The 13201-nt window shown below is 36.9% G+C and overlaps 1 protein-coding gene across 9 annotated transcripts in view; it reads right to left on the reverse strand.

The window, feature by feature from the left end:
• The window catches only part of NFATC1 (nuclear factor of activated T cells 1), a 351303-nt gene that overhangs the window by 331377 nt on the left and 6725 nt on the right, over positions 1 to 13201 (reverse strand). The window contains exon 1 of one of the 9 annotated variants that reach the window (XM_053714841.1): positions 10675 to 11252. The exons of 7 other annotated variants lie outside the window; for them this stretch is intronic. In XM_053714841.1, coding sequence (XP_053570816.1) covers positions 10675 to 10768 — 94 coding nt within the window. In that variant the 5' untranslated portion in view covers positions 10769 to 11252. Of the gene's footprint in view, positions 1 to 10674; positions 11253 to 13201 lie in introns of those variants that run through there. One more of the 9 variants, XM_053714838.1, reaches the window with a different exon arrangement.

The following is a 13201-nucleotide window of genomic DNA, read 5'->3' on the forward strand; positions in this document are numbered from 1 at the left end:
TTTCTGCTAAAAACAAAGGCTACTAATCTATACTCATCTTACTTGACCTCTCTGCTGCCTTCGACAATGTTGACCATCCCCTTCTCCTACAGACTCTCAGATCTCTTGGGGTCTATGACACTGCCCTCCCCTGGATTCACTCTTATCTCTCTAACAGATCCTTCTCTGTCTCTTCTGCTGGTGACTCCTCCTCTCTTTTGCCTCTGTCTGTTGGAGTACCTCAAGGCTCTGTCCTGGGTCCTCTACTGTTCTCTATTTACACTTCTTCACTGGGTAAACTTATCAACAGCTATGGCTTCAGCTATCATCTCTATGCTGACAATACCCAGATCTCCCTTTCCACCCCTGCACTCTCTCCTTCTGTCAATTCTCACATCAGCGACTGCTTATCTAGCATTTCCTCCTGGATGGCCTCTCACCACCTAAGTATAAACATGTCCAAGACCGAACTACTTCTAATTCCCCCCTCTAACTCTACTCCAGTTTCTAATTTTTCCATCACTGTTGGCAGCACCACTGTCTCCCCATAACCCCAAGTCCGCTGCCTTGGAGTCACGCTCAACTCAAATCTGTCCTTCATTTCCCACATCCAATTACTCTCTTCATCCTGCCACAACCACCAACGCAATATCTCCAAAATGTGTCTGTTTCTAAGTGCTGAAACTACTAAACAGCTAATTCACTCCCTGGTAATTTCCCGACTTGACTACTGTAACAACTTACTAGCTGGCCCCCTCTCTCCCACTTCTCTCCCCTCCAATCCATCCTAAATGCATCTGCCAGACTAATCTACCTCTCTCAATGCTCTGTTTCTGCTGCACCTCTCTGTGAGTCCCTTCACTGGTTCCCTATTCACATTAGAGTTAAATTCAAAATTCTCACCCTGACCTACAAAGCCCTCACCAATGCTGTCCCACCCTACCTGTCCTCACTTATCAACAAATACACTCCTGCCTGCCCCCTAAGATCCAACAATGACCTGCTTCTTGCGTCCTCTACCATCACCTCCTCTCATGCTAGATTACAGGACTTCTCTCGTGCGGCACCAACCCTCTGGAACGCACTTCCTCGTGCTGTCAGACTTGCCCCATAACCTCTCCTCCTTTAAACGTTCCCTTAAGACCTTTCTGTTCAGGGAAGCTTATCACCCAACTTATTAACAAACTAACTTCACTTAACTAACAGCTGCCCTCTATCTCCTCACTAATATCATTCTCACCTTTGCAGTCCCCACCTCCTGTTTCCCATCCTACCCATCTAGATTGTAAGTTCCCACAGGAACAGGGCCCTCAATTCCCCCTGTAAAATGTTGTCTTATTGTATTGTTTCTCAGTTGTACTGTTATCCTTGTACCCATGGGCAGCGCTGCGGAATCTGTTGGCACTTTATAAAGAATAATAATAATAATAATAGGCATGAAAACTGACCATTGCTCAAGCAGTAAGATTTTAAAATCCTGGCATGTTTATGGCCTTTGAGAATTTAAGATGGAGACTCCTGCTATAGAGTAAAAATTATTATTTATAGCAGTACATGTGAGAGACAGCAACATTTCTGCAAAACCAGAAGCTGAAACACTGGACAAAAATATCTAAATGATATATAGGTCTATTATGTAATAACTTTCTTTGTCTCCCTCACGTGTCCTACTGATATCTGCAGATGGCATGGTGTGAAGCACAGAAAACAAAATGACAGCAAACTAAATGTAAACTAGGGATGAACAAATGTCTCTTCTGTAGCATTCAAATGATAGAATGAATATTTGCCTTGATATTTGTTCTGCCATTTGAATGTTTCCATAGGCAGAATTACTACTATTTTTAAATGATTTTTACATTTGAGCATATTGAATGTAACACATAAATCCTGAAAATAAAGCTAATTAAATTTAAAAAAACTTGGATACTAGCATTAAAATTCTGATTATCATAGACACTAAAGCCATTAGACTAATTAAAATGTGCATTATTTTAGAAAACAATAATGTTTTCAGTGTCAATTTTTATAATTTGATGTACATTTATGGACACCCTAATGTAGAACACACTTTGCATCAAGTAATAGAAGTCCTACATAGACATATTTTGGATTTTATATAGAATAAGATTCAATGACTATGTTTTTAAATATTTAGAAAAAGAAGATCAGTTTTTCAAAATAAGTGCTGAGAAATCACTCTACTACATAATAATGTGCTTAATGTACATACATAATGTGCTTAAAAAACATAAAACCCAAACATTTTCTTTCATGATTCAGAAAGAACATACAATTTTAAGCAACTTTCCAGTTTACTTCGATTATCTAATTTGCTTCATTCTCTTGGTATAGTTTGTTGAAAAGAATATCTAGGTAGGCTCAGGAGCTGGGAGCTAGCTACTGATTGGTAGATCCACATATATGCCTCCTGCCATTGTTTTACCAATCTGTTCAGCTAGTTCCCAGTAGTGCATTGCTGCACCTTCAACAAAAGACACCAAGAGAATGAAGCAAAATCAATACTATAAGTAAATTGGAAAGTTGTTTAAAATTACATGCTCTATCTGAATAAGGAAAGAAAAAAATGTGGGTTTCATGTCCCTTTAATTATCTCTCGGATATGTATATATATATATATATATATATATATATAATGCTACTAGAAAAAGAGTACCGAAACTGCCATCAGAATAAAGTCAGTATTTTTAATTTTTAATTACTGTTATTGTTAAAATTTAAAATCCAGGCCCACTAAATAAAATGTTTATCAAGAAAAAGGGAGGAATAAAATGGGAAAAAAAAAAAAAAAACAGGAGGATACTCTTTGAATTTCTGTTCTTGGTTGTTAGCTTGAAGTTGGTAAAGTCTGTAAATGCCTCTAATGTTAAGACTGACATTATACCTCCTTGGCTGATTAAGCGTATGTTTGTTTTGTTACCCAAAATAAAAATGAAATAAAATGTGCATTTCTACTCAGTATAATATTATTATATTATAAATTATTAAAACAAAATAAATCAGTGTCTTTATTTACTCTGAAAAACTTTTTGAAAAAAGAATAAAATGTGTATTGCCAATAGGTATTAAAAAAACAACTTTATTTGGTTGCTTACATATTTAAAAAATATAATCACACATCTGACTAATGTTAGAAAAGGAAATGAGCTGAATTCATTAGTAAGGGGCTTAGAAAATAGACCAGTATATTTACCACTGGAATGAGAAAGTGACACTGGCTTTAGTTTGCAGAAGTGAAGTCCAAAGTCAGTGAGAATTTTGTATGTTGTTGAATAGTAACCCAAAACACTTTTTGAGCAAACATCTTCCAATCTTTCATCTTTTGCTGCAAGTCCTATCTTTAATTTGGCTGCATTATTAAGTAGCATCCAAATCTTTAATGTATTAAGAAATAATATTAAAGGGGCACTTGTGGCAACTCTGTGTTTAACCTCTGCAAAGGGGTTAAACTCAGGGCCGGATTTCCCATTAGGCACAGTAGGCATGTGCCTACAGGCGCCTTGCAGTGAGGGGCGCCTGCCTGTCAATAATAAAAAAAAAAAAAAAAAAAAAAAAAATTTTTTTTTTTTTTTTTTTTTTTATGAGGGCATTTATTTTAGTAAGAATTGTGCTGCCAGGTGCCTACAAAGTCGAGTGTTTCATTGGGAATATGTTACAGCAGTTGAGGGAGCCATGAAGGAGAGAGGGGCAAAGATTAAAACTAAACCCCTCCCATTGAATTTCTAAATTCTAATTTTAAACACATTTGTTGACCCCTGGATTACATATAATCTACAACATTCCATGTTTTCCTTTGAGAGCAACATCATATGATATTTATATTTCAGAACAAAATAAATGTAACATCTGTGTGTGTTTGTACCAAAAATATCAGAGTTTACAAGATTTTTTTCCCTACATTTTATATTTTCTTCCACTGGCTGCACAGGTTGTTGATGGTGATGAGCTTGCATGCTGCTAGTTTTAATATTGCTATTGTTTACACAAAACTGTGTTTGACTCCAACAAAATGTTAAGCACATAGTCAAAGTCATCTCCAGAAAAGCAATACACTAATGGCTTGTCAATAAACATGTCCTATGAGCCCATCTGGGTCTGCACAGATGTGTATTGCTGTCTCAGAACTGACATTGACTATGTGTTTAACTCTTTTGCAAGAGGCTAACACACTTCTCTGCAAGCACTAGTGCAATAATAAAATGCCCAGCAAACTGTCACATTTGATGTCCCTTTAAATAGGGTTTTCTTTAGAATATTTTGCATTAAAAGTTTAACATGATTTGTTTTTGTTATACATAATAGAAATTGTATGGCCATTTGAGTCAAGTGAATATTGATTTTTGGTGTAGCTTCCATTACAACAAATATTGCAATTGGTGTGTGTATTTGTGTATCTCCATAAAAGGGAAAATGTAATTTTACATCTAATATTTATTTTTAGTTGTCCTAAATAATAATAAAAAAAAGTCCTCATTTTTTCCACTTTTTTCTAGGGGGGGTGGGGGGGTGGGGGGGGCGCTTCAGGTTTTTGTGCCTACAGGCACCTGAGATGTAAATCCGGCCCTGGTTAAACTTGACCATCAGCTGCACCCCTGAGCTATTGCTGAACAGGATGTGGTCAGTGAATGGCGGCTACATGCATATTCAACACCTGATTGGCTCATCAGCTGTATCCTGTTCAGGAAAGCCAGTTAGCTGCAGGATTTCATAAGCATTAATGTGTTAAAGGGATAGGAAAGTCAAAATTAAACTTGCATGATTCAGATAGAGCATGTCATTTTAAGACACTTTTAAATGTACTTCTCTATTCAAATGTGCTTCGTTCTCTTAGTATCCCTTGTTAAAAAATTAAAACGCACATATCATACACTAGGGAGAGCTGCTGCTAATTGGTGCCTGCACACATTTGTCTCTTGTGATTGGCTAACTAGATATTTACAGCTTCCTATCGGTAGTGCAATGCTGTCCCTTCAGCAATGGATAACAAGAGAATGAAGAAAATGTGATAATAGAATTAAATTGGAAAGCTGTTTAAAATTGTATGTTCTATCTGAATCATAAAAGAAAATTGTGTAGTTTACTATCCCTTTAATAATGCTCTAATGAATCTGAGTAATCATTATTATCAGCACATGCACCAGATTCGGTAACAGTGAGGATGTGAGAATAGAAGACAAAAGTGTCAAATATGATGCAGATAATTATTGACAAAAAAAGGATTTTGTTATATACACCTTACATTTCACTTTTATATCCATTGTTATTTTTAGGATATTACAAATAGCATTAGGATTTTACAAACATGCAGAAAGTCATCCTATAAACCTGTTTTGCTCTTTCTCTGTGACATTGTATGGTTTTCTATCATTCATATTGATGTGACATTGCAAACTCTTCCAAACAAACTGGCAATACTGTTGCTTTGTTCTGTTTTTTTTTGTCTTCTCATCCATGTATAATAAAGGGATAGAGGCTGCAATTTGGATGCCCTGTAAATAGACTATAATTAGAGTTCTATCTCTTTGCGAATGCATTTTTAGACTTGAGAGCCAGGAGATCCTACCATTAAGTACATGAGGCCCTCTGCCTGCCAGGGGTCTTTATGGCAGATGGCAGCATCCCACTGTGGAACAACTAGTAAGCTACGTGTCATTTGGTAATTTAAATCAGCATCCAGTTCTCAACAGCAGAACCACTAAGATGATTCAAATGCTGATTGTCAGATGAAGGAGGTGCAGGCATCAGGCAACCTATCAGCAGAGCATAAGATACAAGCCCTAATATGGGTAAATCAGTTGCCAGAGATCATTTTAGAAAGTGCCATTTTGTATTTTCCATGTGTTTATTTGGATATAAACCATACTACAAGATATCAATTCTGAACTTGAATATGTATGTAAATTTGTCACAATGGAACATTAAAAAGTTAGGGGCCAATTTATCAAGGGCCAAATGACCCCTGATGCCCCTGTTTCTGTATCAGGGGTCTTTCGGCCCTTGATAAATCGGCCCTTACTTTTTAATGTTCCATTGAGAAAAAGTTACATACAAATTCAAGTTCCGCGCATTTAACTGCTTGTGCAATGTTAAATGCCAACAGCGTATGCTGTCAGCATTCAGCGATGTCTGGTGGACATGATACACTACAGCGTATCATGTCTGCCAGACTTTGATAAATCAGCCCCTTTATGTTTTTTTTTTTTTTTATCTTATTCTCACTCTCCTCTCTCTCTCCAGCTTTTCTATGCAACACAAAACTAGCATGTGCTGGTGGTATGTTCTGAAAAGTACAAACAGTGGTATACAAGCAGCAATTTTATATACCTGCTATTCTTTAAAGCTGTCTTGAGCAGCATTACTCTAGCATGGGTGAGGGGGGGCTGTATTTAAAATATATTAGAAAAAAGTAAAAAGGTAAAAAGGTGAGGCATTGTGAAACTCGTTAGCATACCCATACCCAGAATTCCTAGCTCTACTGGAACTACTGTTTTGTTGAGGCTTTCCATGGGGAAAAAAGAAAAAAGGTCACCATGATGTTGTTAGGATGTGCACATATGATATACAATGATTTTTGTTGATTTACAAAAGATATTAATTGATCTAGATTGATTTGTCATGGGATTAAGATACATATATATATATATATATATATATATATATATATATATATATATATATATATATATATATATATATATAATTTTCTGATTGTTTGGCTCTTTATAGCTAGTCATAAACAACTGAAGTCATATAAGTTGAGTCAACATAATGGCCTAGATGCAATAAAGCTGGTTCTTGAAACTAATCTTTCACTGAAAAATGTTGGTGCAACATCATAACTTAAACATTGCAGAAGTAAAGATTTCTACCTGCCCCTTATCATAGTCATTAATTGCACTGTGAAAGTTACCAACATCATAAAAACACCTTCAAAACATTACTTAAAGGGACACTAAAGTCAAAATTAAACTTTCATGACTCAGATACACCAAGTAGTTTTAAGAGACTTTCTAACTTACTTCCATTATCATATTGTGCACAGTCTTTTTATGTGCAGTTTCTGAGGTACCAGATCCTTCTGAGACACCTCATCAGTTATAGAATAGCAAGACACAACTGTGAGATTACTTAGTGCAAAAAAACAGAATAGAGTCTTTATGAATTCTTCATGTTTTAACCAGGTTTGGGTGAAAAACTCTGACCAAAGCCAAAGAATACCAGCTGCCCACCTCTTATTTAACTCCAAAAAGTTTCTGGGATGTTTCTAATTGTATCCACTGATACTACTTTAACTTAATAAAACAAACATGTAGATATTTTACAACTGCAAATGTTTAAATTACCCCTTTAACACTTGTGTTTCTAAAGTGTTGCTGTAGTAATAGTTGTTTTTCCGCTAGCAGTTCCCGTTTGGTGAGCAAGATGTCATGTATAAGGGTACTTACACCAAGTATAAAATATAGGTGAAACTTGACTCAGTCATTTTGTACCTTCTCTTAATGAGCATTTATGACTCCCATTGTCAGAAACTGACAGATTGTGAATTAAGTTAGCCCATGGATTCTAAAAATACAAGTGATTTAGAAGGTTCAAGGATGAGCAGTCTACAAACACCATCTTTCTCTTACTTTAAAATGCATTTGCAACAGATTGAACTTGCCTTATTTCAAAATAAAAATAGATAGCATATAGTCTCTTCGTTCCATGAAATATATATATATTTTTTTTTAATTTAAGGTGCAACAAAAATGATTTAATGTCCTTTTAAGTTATTATGTGTTCAAGATAGTGCATATATTCATATTACAGTTTATTCTATGTTCTTTTTCAACTATTTACAAAAATAAAATTGACCTAAGATCAGTTAATGAATGTAAATGATTATGCACTGATATTATTTTCCATTTAGATGCACTGCTTTATGGTGCACACATTTGACTTCAGTTTTCATAACTTACAGTGACAGACACATTTACACCATCAGATTGTCACAAAAGTCCCCTGATTAATAGAGCACAAATATACTTGACCGACAGTATGCCTGTTATTTAAATTGAGATACAAATGAGCATATTACTATATGGGAGTGATACTTTTCTGCTATATGGAGTGATACTTTTCTGCTATATGGAGTGATACTTTCTGCTATATGGAGTGATACTTTTCTGCTATATGGAGTGATACTTTTCTGCTATATGGAGTGATACTTTTCTGCTATATGGAGTGATACTTTTCTGCTATATGGAGTGATACTTTTCTGCTATATGGAGGGATACTATCTGCTATATGGAGTGATACTTTCTGCTATATGGAGTGATACTTTTCTGCTATATGGAGTGATACTTTTCTGCTATATGGAGTGATACTTTTCTGCTATATGGAGTGATACCTTTCTGCTATATGGAGTGATACTTTTCTGCTATATGGAGTGATACTTTTCTGCTATATGGAGTGATACTTTCTGCTATATGGAGTGATACTTTTCTGCTATATGGAGTGATACTTTTCTGCTATATGGAGTGATACTTTCTGCTATATGGAGTGATACTTTTCTGCTATATGGAGTGATACTTTTCTGCTATATGGAGTGATACTTTTCTGCTATATGGAGTGATACTTTTCTGCTATATGGAGTGATACTTTTCTGCTATATGGAGTGATACTTTCTGCTATATGGAGTGATACTTTTCTGCTATATGGAGTGATACTTTTCTGCTATATGGAGTGATACTTTCTGCTATATGGAGTGATACTTTCTGCTATATGGAGTGATACTTTTCTGCTATATGGAGTGATACTTTTCTGCTATATGGAGTGATACTTTTCTGCTATATGGAGTGATACTTTTCTGCTATATGGAGTGATACTTTTCTGCTATATGGAGTGATACTTTCTGCTATATGGAGTGATACTTTTCTGCTATATGGAGTGATACTTTTCTGCTATATGGAGTGATACTTTCTGCTATATGGAGTGATACTTTTCTGCTATATGGAGTAATACTTTTCTGCTATATGGAGTGATACTTTCTGCTATATGGAGTTATACTTTCTGCTATATGGAGTGATACTTTTCTGCTATATGGAGTGATACTTTTCTGCTATATGGAGTGATACTTTTCTGCTATATGGAGTGATACTTTTCTGCTATATGGAGTGATACTTTCTGCTATATGGAGTGATACTTTTCTGCTATATGGAGTGATACTTTTCTGCTATATGGAGTGATACTTTTCTGCTATATGGAGTGATACTTTTCTGCTATATGGAGTGATACTTTCTGCTATATGGAGTGATACTTTTCTGCTATATGGAGTGATACTTTTCTGCTATATGGAGTGATACTTTTCTGCTATATGGAGTGATACTTTTCTGCTATATGGAGTGATACTTTTCTGCTATATGGAGTGATACTTTCTGCTATATGGAGTGATACTTTTCTGCTATATGGAGTGATACTTTTCTGCTATATGGAGTGATACTTTCTGCTATATGGAGTGATACTTTTCTGCTGCTATATGGAGTGATACTTTTCTGCTATATGGAGTGATACTTTTCTGCTGCTATATGGAGTGATACTTTTCTGCTATATGGAGTGATACTTTTCTGCTATATGGAGTGATACTTTCTGCTATATGGAGTGATACTTTCTGCTATATGGAGGGATACTTTTCTGCTATATGGAGTGATACCTTTCTGCTATATGGAGTGATACTTTCTGCTATATGGAGTGATACTTTTCTGCTATATGGAGTGATACTTTCTGCTATATGGAGTGATACTTTCTGCTATATGGAGTGATACTTTTCTGCTATATGGAGTGATACTTTCTGCTATATGGAGTGATACTTTCTGCTATATGGAGTGATACTTTTCTGCTATATGGAGTGATACCTTTCTGCTATATGGAGTGATACTTTTCTGCTATATGGAGTGATACCTTTCTGCTATATGGAGTGATACTTTCTGCTATATGGAGTGATACTTTTCTGCTATATGGAGTGATACCTTTCTGCTATATGGAGTGATACTTTTCTGCTATATGGAGTGATACCTTTCTGCTATATGGAGTGATACTTTTCTGCTATATGGAGTGATACTTTCTGCTATATGGAGTGATACTTTTCTGCTATATGGAGTGATACTTTTCTGCTATATGGAGTGATACTTTTCTGCTATATGGAGTGATACTTTTCTGCTATATGGAGTGATACTTTCTGCTATATGGAGTGATACTTTTCTGCTATATGGAGTGATACTTTTTATAGCACGTGCCACTAAAATATGTTGAGAGCCTAAAGAGTTTACAGCTATAAATAATGTAAGAGGAAAAGTGAAACCCTAGGCACTATACTATATAGCTGCCTTCCTTGTCTAGGTAGGAAACCCTAAGTCCCAGCTGGGAGCCGTGAAACAGCAGTGTACCCGGACACCCTAAGCTGAGGATCACAGCAAACAGCGCTAGATACACAATCATTACTGCTTGCCACTGATGTACTTTATAGTAAAGACGCATTCGCACAGCCGCATATCCCCGGACACCGCAGTCACCCAGCCCTCATGACACTAAAACCCAGGGACCCTAAACAAGCAGCTGCCCCGCTCACTAGCACTGCGCCCCCATAGGCGTCTGCCTGACTCCCCCCAGCAGTGATTCTGCTGCCCCAGTACCAACCTCTGTCCAGGCCGGGGTCCTCGCCCTTGTTATACTCATACTCGAACAGGTAGTCGAAGTCCAGCTCCGGGTCGTCCTGCCTGTGGGCACTCATGTGTGCGGTGTGCGAGCGGCCGTGGGGACCTGTTGCTGAAGCAGCTGCCTCGGTCCCTCCTCCTCCTCCTCCTTGCCTCGGCTGAAGCTTCCTCTGTATAAATAAATCCCTGCCTGAGTATCTCTCTTCATCTGTCTGTGTGTGACTGGTAGTGCCAGCAGCAGCAGCCCACTGCCAAGCCTGCCCACCCTCCCCTCCCTCCCTGGGTGCTCGCTTTGATCTCTCACTCACTGTTGGTAATTATCTCTGCTTCACCTCCGGACTGTGACAAAGCGCTGCAATCTGCCTCGTGTTAGTAAATATTCCGCAAAGTTTTACTCCCCCACTTGTCTTTATCTGATGTATTGTGCACATCACCGCAGGAGCAATAATATGCGTTACACTTTAGCAAAGCAACCTCATATTCTTTATCAATAAGTGGATTTATTATTTTACACTATATATTCCTTTCCTTCACACAGCTCTTCTGTTGTCCTGTGCTGGGCTGGCAAGGGGCACCATGCCAGCTTCTGCCCTGCTGTAAGAGTGCGGTGTTTTCCCTGGCTGGTCAGTCGTCACTCTTTTTATGGCGGACACCCTCATCTCAGCCCCCTCGCTGTGTCTCTGTTGATATTTCCAGGTCTATATAAACAGAGTAGATGCTTCAGCTGGCTTCCCTGGGACAGGATAGTATAACACAAAAACACTCTAGTGTAATAAAGCATTGTGTAAATATAAAGTGTGTCATTTGCATTTATTAAAAATGTTGCCGCTAAAATAAGACTAAAAATGTTCCTGATTTAGCAGTGCAGATAGCAGAGGGCAGTACGGCCGTATCCCCCACTCACCAAGCAGCGTGATATTTTGCTACGGTCCATTGTCTGAATAAAAACACCACTGGCTGTGTGTGTGATTGTACATAGCTGTTTGTAATCTGATGTGCACATTTGTCTAGTTACTGTCTAATAAATAAGAATAAGTATGTGCCCGGTCCCTCTTGCTATTGCTGCTGTTAGTTACACTTGTGGGTAGGGTCTCATAAGTAAGAAATCAGGAGCTGCAGAGACACCGGCAGCTGGAATTTACATTCGGATCATTGCCTTTATGTACAGAGTTTTGGGTTAAATTCACTGAGCAGAGAGTATAAATTTCAGTTGTCTGCAGCTCCTGCTTTCTTACTTAGGAGACCCGACCCACAAGTGTAACTAACGGCCGCAATAGCAAGAGGGACCGGGCACATACTTATTCTTTATTAGACAGTAACAATACAAATGTGCACAGCAGATTACAAACAGCTATGTGCAATCACACACAGCCGGTGATGTTTTTATTCAGACAAGGGATCTGTAGCAAAACATCGCACTGCGTGGTGAGCGGAAAATACGGCCGTACTGCCATCTGCTATCAGCACTGCTACATCAGGAAAGTTTTAGTCTTATTTTTAACAACTTTAGCAGCAAAAAAATTAATAAATGTCAATGACACATTTTATATTTACACAATGCTATAGTGCTTTGTATTAGACTACACTGTACCTACCCAGGACAATACCAGAATCTATTTGTTTGTATAAGGATAGTGTTTCCTTTCCACAGTAAACTGATGACCCCCAGCCCCATCCCTAAGTGACAAATTAGCGATGCCTCCATGAGACAGTTTGTTTATCAAGGTGCCAAAAGGCTCCATTTACAAGTCATCGTGAATCCCAATAGGAGTAACTTTGCTTTGTTTTGACCTTTATGCATCTATCACTTAGATGCCTCACATACTTTGAAGCTTGGATGTACCTTGTATGGCTTTACAAACAGCTTCTATATAAAATGTCACACGTGATAACCAGAACCTAACTATAGCTGATATGGGTATATAATTCACACATACCTATCTGAAGATGAATAAAGGATCAGCTTATCATTAAATAACAATATAACGCTGTGTGTTTATCCCCATCATGTGTTTGTGTTTTGTAGCAGCACCCACTAGTGATAACAACTATTTAAAACAACTGCAAACAACATAAATAATGTCTTTTTATACAGTTTGGGGACAAAGAGCAAAATCAGTATTTTACTATATAAGACGCATAAAGTATTGCTGGATTGCAGTGGATAATTTATTTCAGCCTTACTAAATGTTATTTATTGTTTTCCTATAGTTATTGCTGAGATATCAGGAACATTTACATGTGCAGAAATAAAACAGACCTATTGCAAACTAATTTTTCCAGGTTTGTAGACAGCATAATCCTAGCGACACTATTGGGTACACACAAGCATGTGATCAATTAGTTCTTTATTGTAATGAATTAAAATGTGTAAATTGTGACTGAATTATATTATTATTAGTATTCGTCTTCTTCTTTATTTATATATAATATATATATATATATATATATATATATATATATATATATATATATATATATATATATATATATATATATATATATATAAA

Source organism: Bombina bombina, chromosome 5 (genome assembly GCF_027579735.1).
Source record: "Bombina bombina isolate aBomBom1 chromosome 5, aBomBom1.pri, whole genome shotgun sequence".
Classification (NCBI taxonomy): domain Eukaryota; kingdom Metazoa; phylum Chordata; class Amphibia; order Anura; family Bombinatoridae; genus Bombina; species Bombina bombina.